Source organism: Thamnophis elegans, chromosome 2 (genome assembly GCF_009769535.1).
Source record: "Thamnophis elegans isolate rThaEle1 chromosome 2, rThaEle1.pri, whole genome shotgun sequence".
Taxonomy (NCBI): domain Eukaryota; kingdom Metazoa; phylum Chordata; class Lepidosauria; order Squamata; family Colubridae; genus Thamnophis; species Thamnophis elegans.
The window spans coordinates 132,948,550-132,973,627 of NC_045542.1; the positions used below are offsets into that span (position 1 = coordinate 132,948,550).

The 25,078-nt window shown below is 39.1% G+C and overlaps 1 protein-coding gene across 1 annotated transcript in view; it reads left to right on the top strand.

Annotated features, from left to right (window-relative positions):
* The window catches only part of FRMD4B (FERM domain containing 4B), a 161,047-nt gene that overhangs the window by 43,769 nt on the left and 92,200 nt on the right, over positions 1–25,078 (top strand). The window contains exons 6-7 of the mRNA XM_032212079.1: positions 21,516–21,572; positions 22,367–22,389. Of these exons, the coding sequence (XP_032067970.1) occupies positions 21,516–21,572; positions 22,367–22,389 (80 nt within the window). The remainder of the gene's footprint in view (positions 1–21,515; positions 21,573–22,366; positions 22,390–25,078) is intronic.

The following is a 25,078-nucleotide window of genomic DNA, read 5'->3' on the forward strand; positions in this document are numbered from 1 at the left end:
CTAGTCTTGCTCCCTAAGGAATGAATTAGCATTCCTGACTCACTTCTCTGCAGTGTATGTAGTATTTTATCCACTAAGACGTTGATTGATTTTCAAGAGAAGAACCTTGCTGATCTGTAAGTTTCTGTAGATCGTCTAGCAAAGCCAATGGTAGCAGATTCTAATGTTAGAGATTAGGAACATCCAAGAGCCTTTATTATATTCAGACTGGCGAATCAGGGAATTGTTAGATCAAATAAAACACTGTTGAAAAGCCACAAATAGAATTAGCAAGTCTGTTATTGTAAGAATTATAATCAACTCCTCTGTTAATTTAGTTCATCCTCTGAGCTACTAGCCATAAGGACATCTTATTTTTCATAAATTAATTACCTACATAAATCTTTTGATCATTTTGATTGCTCCTTTCTGCTTATTACAGAGAAGGTGTGATACCTTTGTGGTTGACCACAAAGAATTCAATAACCTAAGTACTGTATGTTTGTGCCTTAAAATTATATAAATTTATGACTGTGGCAGTTTTATTTTTTCTATTCCCAATCATCATCAAAGGTGTTTGGTTTGGTTTGGTTTGGTTTGGTTTGGTTTGGTTTGGTTTGGTTTGGTTTGGTTTGGTTTGGTTTGGTTTATTGGATTTATATGCCGCCCTTCTCCCAAGGACTCAGGGTTGTGGTTCCAGACCTGATTATATTTCTAGACATTAAATGGAGGATATTATTGATCTTAAGCTAATCTTAGTAAATAGCTCCCATTAGTGAAATCCCTTTGTAAAATATGATTGGGAGATGGGACTTCATACCCTAATGCATGGGTGTCAAACTGGCGGCCTGTGGGCCGGATGCATCATGAGTTAGCCATGCCCACCTCTGGTTTAGTGAAGTGGGAGGAAGTCATGATATGTCATGTGATGACAACATGATGTTGCAAGTTTGACACCCATGCCCTAATGCATTTCATTTGACATTTAATGACACTGAACATTTAGATAGAAAGAAATTTTTATTCGGCCTACTTTCACTAGTCTGAATGAAATGTTATATATTAGTTGTTCATAGTTCATATCTAAGTGCTAATGGCATATATAGTAAAAAAAAAAAAGGAATAACCAGTACCAATATAGAACATTTAATGGATTCAGCTGTTTATCCTGCTCTGTTGTGAAAATTTTCTGCTTATTCTCCTCCCCCATGAACACATATTTTGCATTTAGTCAATGGCATCTTCCCAAGAGGACTTCTCTTCTTTTCCCATGACTGCTGAAGTTTACTCAAGAATTCATATTTATGTATTTATTGTCCAACCTATCTGCATTAGACGAGATGCAAATGACACAGAAAACAGAAAATATATCTATATTGCAGTAATCTCAGTCATTCCTATCAATTTCAATTTTGAGGATTACTTCAATTCTACCACTTCTTTTATGTAGCAGAAATTTGTAATACTTCTAAGCTTAATAATAAGTGAAAGTAATCAATAATATATTCTCACATGTACAGCTTAGCTAAAGAATTAAAGTGAAAGGGCTGTCCCAATCAGAAACTTCATAAAGCTCCTACAAATGTTGTAGCTTAGAGTGGAGAAGCTTAGAGAGTGGGGTGTGGTACAGAAACTTGGCTAGATCAATAATTCTATGAGTTACTGAACATTTATTAACCGTGGAACTATTTCAGTAAAGTAATAATTGACTGAAGTGTCAAATGAACATGTGTCCTTCAGAATTGGAGCCAAGAAGGGTATTTCATGGGGCCGGAAAATAGAATTACAGAATATAAAAATATTCTGTAATTTGATTTCAAGGGATGACTACTTTTCTTCATCTTGTACCATTTGTCCACAGCTCCACCCTCTTGCCTATACCAGCATATTATTTTCATGAGGTCCCAGTCATGAGCCCTAGAAAGCCACTATCAATCAGTACTGATAATACTAAAATAGGTGGATCAGGGATCTGACTCAGTATCAGACATCTTTCTACATTCCTAGATAATAGAGTGCGTTTGAACACAGTTTATTTTTGTTCTTACAGAATATACATTTATCAGCTGCTTATTATGCCCTTCTTAAAAGTGCTGATTGGACTTATAATGATAACTGAACTATGTTGTCAGAAAAAAACCCCTCCTTTTCCTGTTAAAAGTATCCTAAATTACACAATTTTAGACAAATATGTGGCATAGCTCCAGTGGCGAAATTCAAATTTATTTACTGCCAGTTCTGTGGGCGTGGCTTGGTAGGCATGGCAGGGGAAGGATACTGCAAAATCCCCATTCCTTCCCCACTCCTGGAGCCAGCCAGAGGTGGTATTTGCCGGTTCTCCAAACTACTCAAAATTTCAACTACCAGTTGTCCAGAACCTGTCAAAACCTGCTGAATTTCACCCCTGCATGTGTGAGGATTATACTTGAAATAAAAGCCTGTACTTCAGAGGTAAGGAATCTGTGGTCCCCGATACAGATAGTCCTCAACTTGTGACTACAATTAAGTCCAAAATTTCTGTTGCTAAGTCTGTTCCACAAGGCTTAATTTTATGTCACTGGCTAGATCTTACTGAGTCACAGTTTCTGTCACTTCTGAGTGTTGGCTATTGCTTACACACTAGGAATTATAAATAGAGGTAGTCCTCAACTTATAATCATTCGTTTGATGCCCATTTGAAGTTACAATAGCACTGACTGGTTTTCCTATGTACGACCATAATAGCATCCTTGTGGTCACATGATGAAAATTTGGACACTTGACAACCGGTATGTGACGGTTGCAGTGACCTGAGGTCATGTGATCACTTTTTGCAATCTTCTGACAAGCAAAGTCATGGGGAAAGCCAAATTCACTTACTAACTTGACAACTGCGCTCATTCACTTGACAATTGTGGCAGGAAAGATAATAAACTGGGCAGAGGTGGGTTTCACATAATCTTACCATCGGTTCGCCGTGCACCGAAAATGTGAGCACGCCCGCGCCTTCCATGCATGCACATGGCCTTCCATGCATGTGCTTTGCTTGCAAATGCACGCGGCTTAGAAAATGTGGCTAAATAGGACACCATAGCGAGGCAGGTGGCCATTACTGGTCTGAACTAGCTGAATATCACCACTGAAACTGGGGTGAATTCACTCTACAACAGAATTGAAAAACATATTCAATGGCAAAAACTAGAAGGTTTTTAGACAGGCGCATTCAGGTGGTGGTACAGTGGTTAGAATGCAGTATTGCAGGCTAATTCTGCCGACTACCAGCAGTTCGATCCTGATGGGCTCAAGGTTGATCCTTCTGAGGTCGGTAAAATGAGGACCCAGATTGTTGAGGGAAATATGCTGACTCTGTAAACTGCTTAGAGAGAGCTGTAAAGCACTATGAAGCGGTATATAAGTCTAAGTGCTATCTATTGCTATTGCTACAACAAAAAAAAATTTAAATCTAAATATCCTGGTAAAAAATGACAAGGACTGTGCTGGATATTATTCATTATAAGTCCTTATAAGATTGGGTTAGGGTTAGGGTTGCAATGTCAAGAATCACTTTTTGCATTAGAACTTTAAAGGTAAATTTAAACTGTGACTATAAGGTAGTACGGGAAATGGAAATCATCTGGAGATCAAATCCTATCATTTTGTTCTATAATTTTATATCATGACTTTAACCTGCTTATACTAGCATTTAAGGCAAGTCCACAGCATTTTTCATTTTGTAGGACAAACGATATTGTGTTGCTTCCTGTTGACTGCTGGATTACATAGGCCTTAGTTCACAAATACACAAATGTGGTTCCACTGATGACTCTTCTGCTTGTGGAACAAACTGACAGTAGTGAGGAAGAACAAGACGTAAATAACTGATATAAAAACATGCCTATTTCAACTTATTTCAAACTATTATAGGCATTCATGTCAGAACATTTTGGATACATTTCCCCTTAATGTCTGTATGTCACTGTCAATTTGATATTCTGCATGTTTTTAAATCACGTAGTATGAATAAGAGGAGTGTGAGAACGGATATATAATTGTATGCTTAGTTTTATTTTAATTCAGGACATGTGAATTAAAGCTTGCCCTTAAGTAAACATTTAAAGATAAATGAGACTGGTTCACATTAATATGTAACCCAAATGTAATTTTATCCCTGATGCAGTGAACGTCACGTTGTTAGGACTATGGGAAACAGTAAATGGCTGTTTCACTTCTAAACAAAACAAAGTCAAAATATGGCTTAGTAAGGCATGTGAACGTAGCCATTGTATAAGGTGGATATACTGTACTTATGGTATATGATACAGGTAGCAGATCAGTTCCCTTAAAGCTACTTATATTAACCATCGTACCACAAAAAATATGGCATTGTAACGATACTGAGAGAGCCAGTCTGGCTAATTAATGTGGTAGGTATGCCAGAGGAAGAGCTGTACAATATTAGAACTGCGTTCAATACCAAAAGTTGGATTGGCTTTTTTCACACATCACCAACATAAGACCTTTTTCCTTGGGAGTGTTGAAACTTTGCTCTGTGAATTGCTTCATGTTAGTTAAAACAGGCCTTTGAAAAACATGCTTCTGCTCCAAGCAAGGATATCAATTACTGGGCTAGCTGACCCATCTGTCTTAGAACTATCCAGATACTCCCTTGCTCCAGGCATGATTCACAAGTAAATACCACCGAGCCTCTATATAAAAGCCATGGGCTTTATAACATTCTTTTGGATGCTTCTATTCTTTTTTATTTTAAGATGGACAGGCTGGACAGGAAAAAAAATGCCTCAAATTCACTCAGATATTTATGAGGTGAGGTTGTCGTGAATACAATGGCAACTCTTTTGACACTAGCCTAGTTCTTAACAAGGTGCATTGCCCAGGGCCTTTCCAACTGAAACCAAGATTTCACACACCTTTAGGATAAACCAGCCTGCACAGTTCAGTCTGTATTTGTTTCAGGCCCCACCTGGTTTTCCAAGTAACTTGTTTTATTGTTTGCTGAGAGCAAAAAGAGAACATGCACTCTGCAAACAGGCTCCATAAAAGCAAATGGAGTACTTCGAATGGTTGCTAATCTTCTTTACTTAAGAGGTTGTCATCATAGTTAAGTATTCCCAACACCCATCTTTACTCAGGGCGGTTTTTTTTTTAATTAAACCATTCATTGGAAAGAAGTGTTGGTCAAGTGAGCTTACTGGCGACCTTGACCGCTCTTTATTGTCCACTTTAGCTTCAACTTGACATCTGGATTGAGCTATCAGCTTGCCAACCCTGTTAAACATGTTGTGTTTGATTCCTTTGCTTTAGACACAGTTTTAGCCAGATTCTCTGTAGAGGTTTATGGGTGTTGTAGTGAGTTTGCCCTCCCCAGGATTCAGGAAAGCCCTCAGAGCCTGGGGGTGCGGGGGTGGGGATGGTCATGTACACATGCGCAGGGAGCTTGAGTGGGAACATGCATGCGATAGTGCACGCATGCAATTTTGGCATATTGTAAGAAAAAGGTTCGCCATCACTGGGCTAGGGATCTATGTATATTTCGCGTAACCAATAGAAGGCTTAGGAGTGACATGATAGACATCTTCCAATACTTGAAGGGCTGTCATTGGGAAGAGGGGGGTCAATTTATTCCTCAAAGCACCTGAGGGCAGGACAAGAAACAATGTGTGGAACTTATTGATAGTAAGAACCATTGATCAATGGAACAGAACTCCAGGAGGCAAACTTCATTGCTGGAGGTTTTCAAGAAAAGATTGGACAACCATTTGCCCTAGATGGCATAAGAACTCCTGCCTAGGGTTGTATTATAAGATTTCCAATGTTTCTTACAGCGCTATGATTCAATGAGGGACCAATAGAACCAATCCCTTTGGGGCAGTATTCCTGGCATGAAAGCACTCTTTTATCAGCTGCTACATCATTTCCTTAGCTATTTTAATCCTATCCTTATGTATTTGTGTAGTTTTTCTTCTTAGTATTGCTTGTCTCAAAGCTGATGTCATCACCTTGAGCCAGAGGTGAGTTGTTCCTGGTTCGGCCCACTTCGGCCAAACCGGTTAGTGGAATTCAGGCCTGGGTCACAGAACCAGCAGCGACCCAGGCCTGCCATGCCCCCAAGCTGCTTCCCTCGACGCTGCTAGGCCGCCACCATTTTGGATTTTAGTGACTATGCATGCACAGTTCACTCTAAATTGTTCTGCGCATGCGTGAAGAACAATTTACATTGAACAGCGCACATGTGCATCAGACGTGCGGGGGTTGTGAACCGGTAGTAAAACTGGCAGCAACCCTCCCCTGCCTTCAGTCCTCTCTAGCCTATTAGCTTGCCTTTTTCTTAACACCTACTCATTTTACTAACCTATTTCTATGCTGTTTTTATTGGCATTTGGGCAGACTAAGGTGGAAGGTAAGGGCATAACCACTGTGAGAAATCAGATACTGGCTCAGATGGTTAAGGGCATAGATGACTGAAATTAATAAAACATCGACCTCATGTGCATACATGTCAGCATTTCATGAATGAAATGAGAATATTCTTATACATTCTTGTAATACTCTAGCTGTCATATTAGAAATCACTTTCATTTAATGCATCTGACTATAACAGTTTTAAAGATTTTCCTGCATACATCCAAAGGAGGGCATATTTGAAATTGTATGTCAGCTGTGTTTAGACAGATCATGTTCAACATGCATCTTTCCACTGATCTGAGGATTACATCTCTGAAGGCTAAGAAAAATCACAAAATTACAAGGGGACAAATTATTTGAACGCTTCTATCCCAACTGTCCACTAGAAAATCCTAGGCAGCAGCCAACTAAATTAAAATATAAAATGTATTTTTTTAAACAGAACACAGTACAATACAATAGCAGAGTTGGAAGGGACCTTGGCGGTCTTCTAGTCCAACCCCCTGCCTATATCGTTCCAGACAAATGGCTATCCATTTTCTTAAAGACTTCCAGTGTTGGGGCATTCACAACTTCTGGAGGCAAGTTGTTCCACTGATTAATTGTTCTAACTGTCAGGAAATTTCTCCTCAGTTCTAAGTTGCTTCTCTCCTTGATTAGATTCCACTCATTGCTTCTTATTCTACCCTCAGGTGCCTTGGAGAATAGTTTGACTCCCTCTTCTTTGTGGCAACCCCTGAGATATTGGAACACTGCTATCATGTCTCCCCTAGTCTTTCTTTTCATTAAACTAGACATACCCAGTTCCTGCAACCGTTCTTCATATGTTTTAGTCTCCAGTCCCCTAATCATCTTTGTTGGTCTTCTCTGCACTCTTTCTAGAGTCTCCACATCTTTTCTCCATCGTGGCGACCAAAACTGAATGTAGTATTCCAAGTGTGGCTTTACTAAGGCATTTTAAAGTGGTATTAACACTTCACGTGATCTTGATTCTATCCCTGTGTTTATGTAGCCTAGAACTGTGTTGGCTTTTTTGGCAGCTGCTGCACACTGCTGGCTCATATTTAAATGGTTGTCCACTAGGACTCCAACATCCCTCTCACAGTTACTACTATTGAGCAAGGTACCACCTATACTGTACCTGTGCATTTAGTTTTTCTTGCCTAAATGTAGTATCTTACTCTTTTCACCATTGAATTTCATTTTATTAGATAGTGCCCAATGTTCACGTTTGTCAAGATCCTTCTGTATGTTAAGCTGTCTTCTGGAGTGTTGGCTATTCCTGCCAACACTCCTGCTTGGTGTCATCTGCAAATTTGATGAGTTCCCCATTTATTCCCTCATCCAAATCATTGATGAAGATGTTGAAAAGTACTGGGCCTAAAACAGAGCCTTGGGGTACACATGAACATTTTTAGCTATCTAACCACTCAGAAACAGTTTTGATATCACAAGTTTCTATTAAAGCATTTGTTGGGTGGTCACTCACAATCTGGAATGAGTGAAAGAAGTAAGGATGGACTTTTCTTCTGAATTAATGAAAAGGATGGCTGTAAGAAGAATCCAATATCATAAAAATCTCCCTTCTGCTAGTTCCAGCAAAATAGTTAATAGATCAGAAAGTGAGCAAGCATTAGGAGATGCTGTCAGATAATCAGTTTCAAAAATGTCTTGAGTCAAGCTTGATTCTTATTTGATGACATATATGATATATCCTTACAGTTTTGGGCATGGTTCCAAAATGTTTTGCCGTGATCTTCTTCCAGACTGTCTTGGTTTGGTTTGATTTCCCAGTATAACTTCCCAGATTTTCTCATCCAGGCTCCAACTAGACTAGTGGCTAACCCTGATTATTCTAGATCAGCCTTGCTACTGCCTGTTATTCAGAAATTCAGATGATCAAACTAATTAGGATTTTTTTGTGGGTGCAGACTACGAATAATTAAGACCAAGAATATGCTTGTCACTTAAAACAACTGGAAATGATAACGGCATTTCTACTTAAGGAAATGCTACTGCTGGATCCTATTATTATGAATAACAGGTCACGTGACACCAATATCAGAATGAAGGCTGGCAAGTAGAAAGAAAGTGGTGTGGGCATTTTGCAAGTTGTACAATGTTTACTTAAACATAGGCATGACTTTAGTTATTGTACAACACGGTTAATGAATACAGATCACTCTGTGTGTGCCTGCTTCTCTGTCTGCCTCTGTCTGTCTGTCTGTCTCTCTCTGTCTCCCTCCCCCTCCCTTCTATAACACATATTTCACTGTCCAAGTTTAGAAATTGGAAAATTGATTTGCATGTTTCTGTTTGAATGAAAACTCCTAGTTACTCCGTACAAGTGATTTCAGTCAGAGGTTTAGATAAATGTATACAGAATGAATACAGCATGTATTTTGGAGCCATACATTATAATTTAATTGAAGTCGTTCCTCAAAATAGTGTTTAGGAGACATCTATTAGACGCAACTCAACTCACATCTTTAATAGAAAATCACTGCCTCTTTAAAAGCACTGTTTAAAATTATTCTTTTGATACCTATATAGTATTAAAGGAAGTCATTTAATAAACTTCTGAAACTATGTTTCTCATCTTGTGTATGTTGCCAAAATTTAATGCATATCACTTAAAATTGACAGTTCCCGTAACAGAGCCTGCAGTTCTAAGCAGTATTACAGAAAGTAGTTCAACTCAACCTATTGGTTTCCTTTTCTAGTAGTTCTGCATAGAAGCAGGCTGTTAATTACTATGCTTATTGTCTTTATTCAAAGGATTGCTAGTAAGGGAGAAGACAGTGAAGATATTTTTGTTGTTGTTGATTATGCAGTTAACATAGTTGGAATAGAAGACACATACACAACACACACCCCAAACCTGCTTTAGTAGTATTTATGAAGTCTGGCTACATGCCAGTTTTACAATACATCAAAAGCTTTTAAAGTTTTACAACAAACATTTCACAATTCCCTTGTCACTTTGTCTGGGAGAAAGGAGTACTCCCTTGCACCAAAGGTTTTCTGTTTCTCTTTCTTGGACTAGTTAAATATATATAGTGCATATTAGATGTATCATTCTGGTTTCTAAAAATAGAACTCATAAAAGTCCCAAAAGGAGAGGAAGGAAGCTAAAACGAGATGAGAATATGTAAATCCAGGGTTAGAACAATCTTTTAAAATAATGGCAGTATCCCAAATTCTAGAATTAATTCCTTATGATTATTTTGTGATCAGCTGCAGAATCTGCAAACCAGGGTCTAATCATAATTTCCAAATTTGTAATACAGTTCTAATCCCTTGTACAAACCATAATCCCACCCGATGAAATAAACCTTTCTTTGGGAAAACTTACATTAATTTTTCTGCATTTCTAAAATTGTGCCATGGCTCACAGTGCGTCTTTTCTATCCGTATGTAAACACATTACAGCATTATGGCATCTTGTGATATGTAAGTACCGTGTTCCCCCGAAAATAAGACAGGGTCTTATTTTTTTTGACCCCCAAAATATTGATTGGGTCTTATTATAGGGGGGGCTTATTGTTTTGGGGTTGCTGGATGGCTGCTCTCTTGCGAGTGGACGCCCGAAGAGCCAAGCACAGCCTCAGGGGCAAATGGCTGTGTTGCGCTGTCACAGCAGCGCAACATATCAGCCATGAGGTGACCATGCTCATGAGCAGCCATCCGGCAACCCCCCTTTCCAGCCGGGCAGAGCGCCACTGATGGACCTAGCGATATCCCAAAGGTGCTACGCCGCGTGGTGCTTTGCTTTTCCCCCCAGCTACCGCGGCTTGATGCATTCGGGATACCCTTAGGTCAGTGCATGGCGCTCTGCCCGGCTAGAAAGGGAGGTTTTGCGAGCGCCTGTTCTGTCCCCAGCTGGTGTGCCTCCCAACCTTACCATGTCCTGGCCCAGCTCTCCCTGCAGGACCAGTGTGCTGCCACCGTGGCAGTGCTCCAATCATAACCTATTCTCCGGCTTCCAAACTCCGGAGATCCACAGCCGAGTCTTTCGGCAGCGGTCACTCTGGCAGTAAGCTTTATGGTTGTGGGCTGGCTGAGGCAGAGCATATTCCTAGAGCGTACAACTATAGAGCGTATTCCCAGAGTGGCAACTTGCAGACGACTTAGCATCCTACTTCCATGCTTTGGAAGCCGCAGGGAGAATTAGGCAAGGGCATTGTGAGGCTGGGAGGTGCGTGAGTGGTGAGCGGAAAAGCCGCTCATGCCACCTCTGTCTCCAGCCATGCAGAGCCCCATTCACTGACCTAGGGGCATTCCGAAGACGCCAAGCTGCGGGATTCGGAGGGCAGCGAATAGGTGCTCACACGGCTTGGCAATACCCCAAGGTCAGTGAATGGCTGCTGTGTAGTGCTGCTGCGATAGCGCAACACAGCCGTTCGACCTTGAGGCTATGTCTGGCTCTTCGGGAGCTCGCTCGCAAGAGAGCAACCGCCCAGCAACACCCCTCTCCAGTTGGGCACAGCACCGCTCACTGACCTAGCAGTATCCCGAAGGCGCCAAGCAATACAAGCCTTTGTCCCCCCCATTCCTGCGGCTTGGCGTCTTCAGGATACCGCTAGGTCGGTGAGTGGTGCTCTGCCTGACTGGAGGGGGGGTTGTCCAGGGGACTTATTTTGGGGGAGGGCTTACATTTTTGCCCACCCGAAAAATGTGGCAAGGTCTTAATATCAGGACATGTTGTATTTTCGGGAAAACACGGTACAATCATGCATAATGTCATTCACTGGTGTGAAAATTACATACTTACTGTCTCTGAAAAGTAGCATAGCTACCATTCTACAACTAAGTGCATTTACCCTTATTCCTTGCAATTGTTTAACCAAACAGAATGTCAGTCCATCTGGTTCAGAACATAATCCCTTGCTTAGCATTTCGCTTCCTCATTTTGGTGAATTTGATTTTAAGTTGATTCTACTATAAAACTATTGATATTTAATAAACAAATCTATTTTCCTAAGAACGAAATTTCTTTCTCTCTTTGGACTTATTATGGTTCTTGTTCCATTAGCTCTCCACTCCTCCAGCCTACTGGAAGGGCCTTTTGAAGCTACCAGTCCTTGAGTACATCTCAGTAAGACTTAGCTTGCTGTTGTGTAACTACTGTAGAAAGGCTGAAGCAGTCAAGGTTGGGAAAGGACAATTTCAGTAGACCATGGCATAATCTGCCCAAATTAATCTATGGGCACACAGAGACTCTGTAAGCACAGGGGCAGAAATCAATCAATGGGGTCCTAATAGGGAATGGTGAGCTAAATAATAAGGGCTCAATGATGTAACCTCTTCAAGGCAGAAGGAAAGGAATGGATAAGTCAAAGAAATAGAGACAAAAATGCAAGGCCTGCTCCAGTGCTCACAGAGTCCCTGTGTGCCAATAGATAAATTTGGACAGATTTCTTCTTGAAGCATAGAAATAGCCAGGAATGCATAGAGTGGACTTGCCAATATTTTTTTTAAAACAGCAGTTCAAAGCTTAATTCAGGTGGGGCAGGGAACACATAAGGAAACATTTTTAAAACTGCAATACTCTTCTAATACTGTCCAGTACAAAGCAAATCAGAGGCCTATCCCCTCATTCTATAAACTTTCCCAACTGGATATCCTCCAGATGTGTGGGTTTTAGCTGCTGTCCAACTTGGACAGAAAATTGATATAGCTACAAGTTCTCTCCTAGCTTGCAGCAGGTGATTCCAATTACTTTAGGTTGAACAATTAATTGTATTATTTCCTGGGTTATGAGTTAAATGGTGGGGTTTATTTGCAGGGCTTACAGGCCATTCTAATCAACCAACTCTGAGTGGCATAGAACTCCCCAAATCTGGAACCTGGGATTGAAAAACATGGATAAGCACTCCGTTTTTAAAACTAAAACCATATAATGTAAATAACCAAAAGAAAAAAAAACAAGGAATCAGTATTCAGAGTACAAAGGGATTAATTCAGGGGTGAAATTCAGCAGGTTCTGACAGGTTCTGGAGAACTGGTAGCGGAAATTTGGAGTAGTTCGGGGAACTGGCAAATACCACTTCTTGCTGGCCCCAGAGTGGGGAGGGAATGGAGATTTTGCAGTATCCTTCCCCTGCCACACCCACCAAGCCACACCCATAGAACCTGTAGTTAAAAAAATGAATTTCACCACTGGATTAATTCCTCATCTGAAAGGATAATCATAACCACCCTGCCTGCAATTCAGAACACTGACCTTCTGAAACTCGGGTGGGAGGGGTTCACTCAAATATCTAGGGGTTCAAGAGGAAGGACACGGCAACTAAGAAGATATGTTTCCATGAAGTACTTACTTTACTTAATTCAAACTGAAGTAACACTGGCGTGCATCGTTTGAAGCCTATTTATTCTTCTGAATGAGGTCCTGGAACAATTCCCCTGAAAGAACTACTACAGGTTACCCAGTAGTAGGGGAAAGGATTAAAGAAAAATCAGGAAGGCAGCCATGATTGCATGATTGAAGGCCTGTTTTACATCAAATGCATGCCATGTGCCAAAAAGGGTGTGAATTACATGGTTGTGGTCCCCTGGTTTTTACTCATCCCTTCCTGATGGATGTCCCTGATCCTCAATCCAAGATACTCCCCATTGTTTCTACATGGCAATGGCTTTGCAATGGAAAATTTTGAATGTCCCACATGTTAAATTATTGTTTCTAGAACTTTTAAGCCACAAACTGATCTGCTCTATTTCCCATGTCCTTGCTACTCATTGATCCTAATCTAAAACAGTTTGCAATCCATAATATATTGCAAAAATTGTTATCCCCAATAAACAAAACCACCACATAGAAGTAGCTTCTTTTTCTTACACATCTTCATTTAATTATCTTGCCAACATATTTTTATGTCTGTTATATGTAAAAGTCTTCTTTTATGGTAGATAATTTGAGAATGAAGTTTATGCCTTGAAACGTTTCTGATTCCCCTGAGAGAGATTGCTCCCACTAACATTTTCTACAAAACCTTCTGTACAAAACATTTTCTACAAAATCTTCTGTAAAAAAAAATATTATTAAGTAAATCCAGTGCATTTTTTTTGAAATCCAACTTGATCCTTTCTGTTTATTCTGTTTGGGCAAAATCCTACTTACAGGAGATGTTACTCTACATCTCCTGATTAATTAGTTTTCAAATATCTTATTACAAGTTTTAAAAAAACCTGGACTTTCATTTTTCACAGTACTTTCCTGAAACGTGCAGTTTAACTTTGAGAAAGTTAACCTAAACAGATCTACATTGTGCATTAAAACAGTTTTGTAATGTTTATGTATCTTAGCTGTATTTGTCTTTCATTGGAACCCTAATAAAAGGAACTAAAAAGAATTTGGAAAAATTAACCAAATACATGCAGAGGGTAAAAAAGAACAGAAGAATAAACAAAATTCCTGTATTAACTTGTGTGTATGCCTCAAAGTTATATATCATTTTATATGTACGTGTACATGTATATATTTGTGTGTGTACATATACTGTATATATACATACATATACATTCATACACACACAGAGATAGCTAGATAGCTAGACAGACATAGTTTTTTCTTTTATATTGTAATTATAAGCTTATAAAATTATATTGAATAACTTTGGATAACATTTGTATATCTGATAAAGTGGGTTTTTCTCTTCCACAAAACCTTCTGCTACTTTATACATTGAATATACGTTTGTTATATTTGTATACAACACTAAAACTAACATGATGTCAAGAAATCTCATGCCTCCATACTCTTCCCTTTCTCCTAACTCAGTACAAATCCACAGGGTGATTAAGTTCATATCATCAATGAGTGAAAACACTCCTTTTGGACTATTTTCAGCTGGCCATGACTGTACTGGACTAGAATAGCGGATGGAAGACAGGAAGGCATAACATTAAACTATGAGTTCACAACATATTCAAACCCAGCCAGTGATTTCAACTGCTTCACTTTGCTATCAATGATAAATACCACTGTATTCTTTAAGCATCTGATTCTTCCTTTTTACTGTGGCATGGACATCTCCTGTACTTCCATCTTCTATTTAACTAGCATATTAGCAGGCCATTCTCAAATAATTGCCTTCCTGGCAATATTTTTTTTCATTTTGCTGATGCCAGTTTTCAATTCCAGAGGGAGGCAGAGACAAGTGTGAAGAAGTTAAGTACACAAAAAAGCCACTGCCAGGTTGCCAAGAACCCTATGAATGATTTAATAAACATAGCCTTGTTTCGTTCATCAGATGATTGGACTGTGGTATTGTCAAAGACAAAAATGTATTTATTTATTTAAATGTATTGACCACTGAACTCTAGTGCAGACTTTACAGCCTGTTTCCAAATTCTTCTTCCCAGCAGTCCACCACAGGTATCTTCCAGCAAGATACATTTAGAGGGGTTTTCCATATGACCAATATTTATTCTGATGATAGTAGCCTTTAAGAACAAATTGATTGTACACTAGTTATAATTTTACTCTCATGAGACAGTGCTCAAGCTTTACCAGTTTGGAAATCTCTGCCCTAGGACTGCCCTAGAATTTTATTTACTTGTGGGAACCTTTCCTAATCTCTGCTCCCAGAAATCTGGTATGACTTTTGGCCTTCAGCCATGTTATTTACTTGGGAAAGTAGTCCTTGTAATGCTCATAGATTTGCAGGGCATTGAATTTGTGAAAGCTGGATGAAGCTGCACTTGCTTGTGGTTATTCAGTATTAAAAGTTATTTTTGTTGGCAAGGATAGCATTTACCATATTTTTCAGAGTATAAGACGCACCTTGCCCCCTCTAAAAGAGGGATAAAATTTGGGTGTGTCTTATATACTGAATGTAGCTCCACCACCCACCAACTCCCACCCTTTGGCCTCTGCTCCCAGCAATTTACCTCTTTGCAGCAAAGGGGGGGGGGGCTTGCCCAGGCTTAAATAAGCTATAGCAATCCCTGCAGCCTCTAACAGCTGATGATTGGGAGAAATTGAAAGTGAAACTAGCAGTTTGCTCCACATGGCAAATTGCTGGGAGGCAGGTGCTAATCGGCCTGTTTGCTGCAAGGAAGTCAGTCAACAACTATAAATGCCTATAGAATGTTCAAATTATTAGACTTATTTTTTTAAAGACTACTTTATTATTGTTTTAGACAACGTAACAAAATGAAGAAGCTTTTTAAAACAAATGCTTGATCTGAAGAGGCCCAATGCTATTGTTTAAAAAAAATCTATTCTTTTAAATAGCAGACAATAACTATACTTCCAGAAAGCACATTTTAACAGCATCTGTACAAGTATAGTCTGAAATATAACACTACAAACAATGTATATTGTCTGTACTGTTTGTTGCAAGGAAGCAAATTGCTGGGAGGCAGAGGCAGATATTTTTCCCTTGTCCCCCCGTTCCCCCCCCCCCCAAAAAAAATCTAGGTGCGTCTTATACTCCGGAGCATCTTATACTCTGAAAAATACGATAAGCCTGGACAAAATCTGAACTAGATTTTCCTAAATTACAGGAAAATGATTTATTCTATCAAATTTCTACAGAAGGGTTCGTTCCAATAAAAGTTAGTCCCCAACTTACAACATACAATCACAATTGAGCTCAACATTTCTGTTCTACTGCTACATGAATTTTGCCTCACTTTACAACTTTTCTTGCCACCGTTGTTAAGTGGGTCCCTGCAGTTATTAAGTTAGTAACACAGTTGTGAAATGATTCTGGCTTCCCCATTGACTTTGGTTGTCGGAAGATCACAAAAGGTGATTACATGTCCCCAAGACACTGCAACTGTCATAAATACAAGACAGTTACCAAGCATGAAAAACAGTCATAAGTCATTTTTTTCAGTGCTGTTGTAACTTTGAATGGTCACTGAATGAACTGTTATAAGTCAAGGACTACCTGTACCAGATAGTTTTCCAGGACAGAAGTTTCTATTCACGGAAAAGAATTGTGTCTTTACTGCAAATCAAGAGTTTGGAAGCATCTTTTCTAACTAACACATTTTATTAAAAGGCATAAGCTTTCATGAGTTGTTGCTCACTTCATCAGATGCTTGGAGTGGCTCAGCCTGTATACAATTTAAATTGGGAGAAGGTGGGAGGGGGAAGGCAAGAAGGGGAAGACAGACCAGTTATGCTGATACAGGTTACAGTGAGAGACAGATTATAAATACCGTATCAATTGTAATGTGTTAAAAATACATTGCATTTGTTGGTAATTGATAGCACCTGTAAAATGAGATTTAGTGCTTATCTACGTGAAATAGAAGCACCTGCCACATCGGTTTCAAGACTGTTAGAAGAAAGCTAAGTAGTGCTATTAATTTCTATGAATTATGTAAAAGTTTGGGCTAGAGTAAAAGTTTTGAAAGAAAATAAGAAATCTCACCCTACATACTTAAAATCACTGAGGCTTTGGCTTTCCGAAATAGGAGTGGCTTCTTCTATCTATCCTAAGACAGCAGAAATGGATTGCCATAGTCACATCATCAAACTGTAAAAATGGCCAGATATTTATTTATTATTTAAAACATTTGCATAGTAGCCCATTTTAAAACCCAATCATGGGCGGCTCACAAGCAAACAATAAAAACAAAGAAGATTAAAAACAAGATGAGAAAAGAATGTCCCACAACTGAACTTCCTCAATATTGCCCATGACATTGGCCTTACGCTTTGGCCTCACCCACTCCTAACACTTGGGGGAAAGCTCAGCTTTTAAGTGGTTTTTAGAAGCTTAAGTGGGGAGGGAGGAAATGTACTCCATGCTTTGGAACATGGTGCCGCTTGAGATGAGATCCAACCCCATCCTCTTCGCCTTCCCAAAGACCCTGAAATCTTGACTGCGCCAACTGATATGGGACCCCTGATGGGAGCATCCCTCTCTGATTTGTGGATTTGGACGGAGACCCCAGCCAAGTCCCATTGCATTCTGGTTTCTAAATTAACTAATTTTTTTGTTAATTTTAATACTTATTTTTTTAAGTGTTTATGTTTTCTATTTTATTTTTTTGATGTTGTAAGTCATCCAGTGTCACCTGACAGTGATATGGGTGGCATATAAATTAGCTAATTAAATACAACTTTATTTTCACTCATCCTTCTGACAAAATTTAATTTCTTTTGTTATTGATTTATGGGTTAATAAAGAAGCACATTACTGTTTTATGTGTTAGTTACTTTTAGTGTTTTAACCACTGCACGTAAGAATAATTGGTTCCCTTTGCAATGCAGTTTACCCCTTTGTATTTTATTTTATGTAGTTAAGTATATTTTCTACCATACGAACAACTAGATTATATCCATTTATGCACTTTATACTTCCTTGCAATTCTGACTAATTCTGGAATTGTATACTGCAGGTTACCCCATCCAGCTTGCTTAATTATCTCTTTGAAACATCAATGCAATTAAAGCAATATCAAATTTAGGGTTTTATTTTAGATTTGATTTTGTCAATTATTTCAGTTCTAGAATTACAGATTAATTATATTTTCATATTTGCAAGTCATTTCCTAATTTGTCTAATAGTGAATCTGGTTTACCACATCAAAATGACATCCTATGAACCATCAATCATGGTAACAGTTTGTATTGGCATGTGTTGTAAATATGTATATGTTTCCAGTTACCAAACAGCATTGGCTTAATTGGTAGAGAGCTAGTTGGTTCAAGTGGTTAAGGTACCAGAAACTAGGGCACTATGAGTTCTAGTACCACTCTTGCATGAAAGCTAGGCAGATGACCTTGGGCTAGTCACTATCTCCAAGCCCATGATGTCAGGCTCAGACAACCAATTGGTTGATCGATTCCTATCTCAACCAACAAAACAATTCCTGATTGATCTGAAAAGCAAAAGCAGACCCTTTATTAAGAAGAAAAAGAATTGGATCAAGTGGTAGAAAATAATCATAAAGCCAGTGCAGAAATTGAGCATAACAGTTCTTGGTCCATTTTACTTTCATATTGTTAGATGCTTTGAAAAAAATAAGAGAAAGAACAGATTCATAATAGAAACTTACTGAAAATTTACCTAATTTGGAGCTGAGGATAGTTTTTTTTAAAATGTTAGAACCTTTTCATTCTTTTGCCTAGACCTCAAAGGATTTTCTGTTGTTTCATTGTATTAAAATTAAAGGGAGAACTTTTATGTATTTATTCCCCATGAAATGAAATCTTGTTTTCGATAATGGACCAGGATTTCTTGTATGTGACTTACTGATTTTTTTGTAAGTCTACTATAGTGCCAAACTATCAAACTTCCAATTATAATTTGCATTTTAATAAAAGAGTGTGATTCTAAATGGAAGTTTTTGGAATTACTTGATAATTAAATTACTATTAGCAAAATATTAAATTAGTGTAGTCAAATTAAAATATGTTGCCAAAGATCAAGCCTTCTAATTTTTTAAAATTTAATCATATTTCAGTGGAAAAATCTAAAACTCAATGCATAGGGTCACATATTAGCTAAGTCATTATGTGGTTGGTTTGATTTTAGTCTAGTGCACTTACTTAATCTATTATGTATAAAAACAGAAACTGCTTAGTATGATGCATGAATTCTTCATCCTTACACAAAATAATGCAACCTAAAAATACTCTTATTTTTCCAGATGCCATTTATTTCCAGAAATTATACATATGAACGTACCTAGTTATCAGTAGGTAGTACTGCAGGTGCTTATACTTCAGCAATACCGTATTTTCACGACTATAAGCCGCACTGAAAATCCTAAAATTTGATCCAAAACCGGCAGTGCGGCTTATAACCCGGTGCGCTTTATATGTGGAAAAAGATCTCCCAGCTGCTTTCGCAGCTTCCTGGAGCACCAAGAACCTTCACGCTCTTCTCCGCTCCTCGCGAGTGCAATAGATGTCCAGAAGCGGCTTTTGGGGCTAATGGGGATTGGATTTCCAGCTCGATGCTCTTGCAGCACACCCCGATGCGAAAAACACAGAGTTCGGTGCGCTTGGGGCTGCTGCTGCGACGTCCAGACGCTTTCGCGGCTTCCTGGAGCGCCAAGAACCTTCGTGCTGTTCTCCGCACTCTCCTCGGCTCCTCACAACTGCAATAGACGTCCAGAAGCGGCAGGGGCTATCGACCTGGAAATCCAATCCCCATTAGCCCCAAAAGCCGCTTCTGGACATCTATTGCAGTCGTGAGGAGCGGAGAAGAGCGCAAAGGTTCTTGGCGCTCCAGGAAGCCACGAAAGCAGCTGGGGGAGGCGCACGGCTTGGTTTCTCCTCCCTGGACGTCGCAGCAGCAGCCCCAAAAACACTCTGTGTTTTTCGCATCGGGGCATGCTCTTGCAGCACACCCCGATGCAAAAAACACTGAGATTGGTGAGTTTGGGGCTGCTGCTGCGACGTCCAGGGAGGAGAAACCAAGCCGTGCGCCTCTCCCAACTGCTTTCGCGGCTTCCTGGAGCGCCAAGAACCTTCGCGCTCTTCTCCGCTCCTCCTCGCGACTGCAACAGATGTCCAGAAGCGTCGGGAAACGTGCGGCTTATAACCCGGTGCGCTTTATATGTGGAAAAAGTTTGAAAAATTAACGTTAAATTGATACTGCGGCTTATAATCCGGTGCGGCTTTTGGTCGTGAAAATACGGTATTTTGCAGGCCACTTTCCATGGCCCTGATTTCCAGAAATGGAAATTAAAAAGCTCTGTACCAGGTGAAATTTAGCAGGTTCTGACATGTTCTGGAGAACCGGTAGCGGAAATTTTGAGTAGTTTGGAGAACCAGCAAATACCACCTCTGGCTGGCCCCAGAGTGGGGTGGGAATGGAGATTTTGCAATATCCTTCCCCCAGGAGTGGGGAGGGAATGGGGATTTTGCAGTATCCTTCCCCTGCCACCACAGAACCGGTAGTAAAAAAAAATGAATTTCTCCACTGCTCTGTACTGATCATACCAATCAATTGATGATGAAAGTCCAAGAGAATTAGTGAAAGATATAAGGGCAATGAGAAATTCTGAATGACGAAAGACCATTTTTGTGGCAATAACAGGGATCAGATTTGAGAAAACTTGGGAAAAACAGAGTGAAAAGTATTGAAGAGAAAATCATGTATGAAAACTATTAGAAGACAAATCTATCCCAACAGAAAAAAATGAGTAGAAGGTGGGTATGGGAGATGCTGAGAACAGAGTGATCCATGTTACAGACTATCATACAAATCATACATAAATTATGATTTACAATGCCAACTTCTCCATTGGTTCTGTTTGCTTGGAGCTGATTGTGAAGTGCGTGAATGGCAATCGCATTACCACAACTCATAAAAGCCTGCTGGTTTCAAAACAAAACAAACAAATGTCCACCACTAATTTCCAACAGTCACTAAATTGGCATTTGATAATGGGAGGATGACCTGCAGTTTCAAAACAGAAAGATTAGGGTAGGGTAACTGTTGTTGGCAAAAACGGGACCAATTCTTTTTCTTATTGCTTTGTTTTATTTCATACTCCTTTTCTGCTTTTTGCATAACGTTGTTTAACCCAAAGGATAAAGATGATGGACATGTATAAATTTAATCAGCTATGTTTTCATTTAGAAATTAAATATACACTCTTATTTAAACAAGAAGCTCAAATTAGCAATCTCCCCACCAAAGACGAATGGTGCTTCTTTCTTACTGTATTTCATCAGCCCAATGGGACATATTTCCTAGTGTATATGCTTAGGATTATTGTGAGTATGTGCTTTGCATAACTCCGGGCACCCTCCACAAACTGAAGCGTATTAGCAAAGCCTCCAGTCATTGCAAGCATTCAACCCTGGGAAACCCGGAGGGTCAAAATATGCAACATTTGCAAGTCATGATTCATCAAAGATTGCAAGAGATCTGGTTGACAGTTTTCCTTCTGCCTCCAAATTCTTCTTTTCTTACTGGATGATTTCTCCTGTTTTCCACATTAAACTATAAGCAGTTATCCAAACTTTATGGCTCAAATTACACCCACCCCTTTCTGCTGTAATGGTACGACCTGGAAATGGAAGGAAAGCCGGCGTTGCTGAGTAGTGTCAGACTACTAAGAGATTCCGTGTAGCTTGAGGCGAGGGGAGATTTCCCTCCCCTCCGGAGTTCACTCGTGTTAACTTGATACTTCCCTCTTTATTTAAACAGGGGCATATTGAAGTGGAAAGCGAGACAGTCTTTAGATTAGCTGCTTTGATTTTACAGGTAAGATTTTCCTGAACTCAATTTTGTGGTTTTCTTTTAATGTGTCTTGCGTTCAGTTCCCAGACTGGAGTTTCTGCAGTATTGTTTATATTTTTGTTATAAAATGTGAAAGTATATTCCTTCACACAGCTGACCCAGTTATAAACGGAGTACCTGTTGGTTCTTCACGTTTTACAAATCTGTCGGACATTTAAGAATATAGCCGGAGAAGAAATGCACGAAGAAAACTTATTTGGAGTGGGGGCAGCGTGCCTTGAATAAGCTATACTTTTGTCATCTGTCTGGGATAATTGAATATATTTTCCGTAATAATAAAATTATATGTTGGGCACAAGGAAAGATTTGAAGTAGAGAAAAAAGGGACTATAATTTAAAATCACTACCAAAACTTAAATGTCCCATCAATTCTGCTTCAGTTTATCATGTAGTTGATTTGCGTGGGCATCTCTCTCTCTCTCTGTCTCTCTCTCTCTCTCTCATATATATATATATATGTGTTATTTTTCTTAAGAGGAGGCTTCTGTTTGTATTACTACACTAATAAAATAATAAAATTTTGATTTTTTAAAAAAATGTGTTTGAAATGGATCCAGGTTAGCAGAAACTGAGCTGTGTAATTTTACTTTTTGCCTTACACACATGAGGTGGGGGCACGGAGGTGGTTTTAAATAATAAAACCTATATTTTAAAAAAAAATTCAAACCCCAGATGTACTTATAATTTGCACATAGGGTCAGCATTTGTTCAAAACAAAACAAAAAACGATTTCTAACATGATTTTTCTTCCCTTATAGGAAGCAAAAGGAGACTACTCTAGGTAATTACATTTCCTTTTTCACTATTAACAGTGTGGGTGAGGTTTAGCTTTTCCTGCATTTGCTAATCACAAAGCAGAACAAGTGCAACAACCAGCATAAATTCAGAGTATGCATTAGCAAAGGGGTGTATTGCTTTTGTGGGCAAGTGAAAATTGAGATATTCTTTTCCAAAGTGCCATACTCTGGATGCTTATATCAGCTAATCTATGATAAAGTAAAAAGTTCTCAATATTTTGTGGCTAACTAGTAACCGCCTCCATCCAGAGACGTTCCTTTCACAACAACATTCTCCCCCCCTCCAATTTCCCTGTAAATCTCCTAATGACCCTATCTGTGAATACCCTTAATGTATTCTTAGCAGAGAGTTTGTCAGCCTTGTAGATCAATGTGCAGTGTTTCCTTTTGCAGCGCCTGTTCTGACAGATGTATTGTGACTGCTGAAAGATTTTGAGCTTGGTGGCTTCAGCTCTTACCTACCATGTGCAAATCAGATGCAGCTTCAGTCCGTTTTCTTCTTATCAGCAAAATCCAAGTGCCTTCACTGTGCAGTTCTTGCAGGAGCAATTAAATAAAAAGGACATTGTGTCTGAGTTGAAAGTGGTGCTGGGAAGCTTAATTAGCAGCAGCTCACTTAAGAGACTTTGTAGGAGGAGAACACTGTTTGTCTATGGTATTCCAAAATCAGGAGTAGTATGTAGGCAAAAGCTTTGATCAGGTGCCATAGAGTGGCTAAAGTGATGTCAGATTTAAATCAGGAGGGGGGGAGGAGAGGAAGGCAAGAGTAGTTTACTCAGATGGAGGTTACAAATACCTAGAAGGTTGGCTTTTAGTCAGATTAATGTTTCATCAATGGCTTGATTTCCTGCAAGGATGATTATGTATGATTATATTCTGAAATGAGCTGATATAAGATCATGTTTTGCCATTGTGCAAAATGCATTGTTTTCTATTGTGCATGATTGGGTGGAAGAGGCAGAAACTTTCTCAGTCGAAAAGCTCAGTCAATATCAAAAAATGTTTTGCAAGTCAGAAAGTTTTCAGAAAAGAACGATGCTAAAAAGAACCATGCCATAAAGGGAAGGAATAAATCGGTTTGCTCACTGCTTGTTTTAGCCTGGGATACTACTTTATGATTATTCCTGCAGAAATGAAGTCCTTGATAGAAATAAAATCAAGAACTCGTGTTCTATAACAAAATAGCAGTTGGCAGCACCAATCAGTCTGACTTGAGCAAATCTCAAAAAGGTTCGGGAGGATTGGACTTGGATGAGAGACTACCAAAAAATCTCAGGACAGCAAACTTGATGCTTTGATTGATTGACTGACTAATTATGTGCCATCTAATCATTGCTGATTCTTAGTGACCACATAAAAAGATTTTTCTCCACTCTACTAAGCCTATCCACGTTCCTGCTCTTCTTTCTCTTTTTTTCTTTGCTTCCACCTTTTCCAGCTATTAAAGCCTTCTCCAAAGAGTTAGGTCTTTGCACAATAGGTCAAAAGTTATTCATTCCTCAAGTGAGAATTCTGTGTAAATGTGTTTGATGAGCTATCACTTTGCTTCCATGGCTGCCCGTGACATTCTCAAGAGTCTTCTCGGCACCAAGTTCAAAAGTGTCAATACTGTTCTTATCCTACTTCTTCAGAGTCCAACTTTCACTTTTATAATTATTCCAGGTGTACAATTGTCTGCACTGCTTGGAATTTCATAGGTGTATACACAGCATCTGAATGTATTTTTAGAGAGCTCATGGCTATTATAACGTGCTAGTCTGCTGTATATTTCTTGATCACTTGATCCTTTACTATTGAATTTATTTTTTCAAAAAATAAATGTTAGGAGGAATTGCAATCTACAGATAGTCCTTGACTTACAACCATTCATTTAGTGACAGTTCAAAGTTACAACACCACTGAAAAAAGTGACTTTCACACAACCTTTGTAGCATCCCCATGATCATGTGATTAAAATTCAGATGCTTGCAACTGGTTCATACTTATGATCATTGCTGTTTCTCAAGGTCATGTGATCACCTTTTGTAGCCTTTCGATGAGCGGAATCAATGGGGAAGCCAGATCCACTTAGCCGTGTTACCAGCTTATGAACTGCAGTAATTCACTTAACAGCTTATGACACAAAAGGTCAACAAATGGGGCATAAGTCACTTAACAACAGGAATGTTGGGCTCAACTGTGGTTGTAAGTTGAGAGCTACCTGTACTTTGCAATTAGCAAGTTGTACTGGTGTTTCATAGCTTCCTTTTAATCAGTTTATCAATAACTTGGTTAACACTGCTGATCACTTCATCATTTTCGCACATGGTCTTCAGAATTATCTGGGCCAGTTGCTTGGGTTTTTTGCATGATTCACTGAACCATAAATTAAATACTGCCTATGGCTGCTGGCTAGTGTGTGATTTAGTATGTCGTGTGAACACTGCCATTCTGTTATTAGGTTAGCTTGGATCATCATCTGGATCAGCACACATCCGTCATAGCTTACAGCTATCAGGTGTATTATATCAGTATGTCTGGCGCCAAAATATCTACTTTTAAGTGTTTTAATTAAGCAGTTGCTGCTCTTTTATAACAGAATGCAAGAAATGATTAAGGGTGGTGATTCTTACAAATAGGGATGGAAACATGAAGGTTTCAAACTGATAAAGATTAATTAATCACAAGATTAGA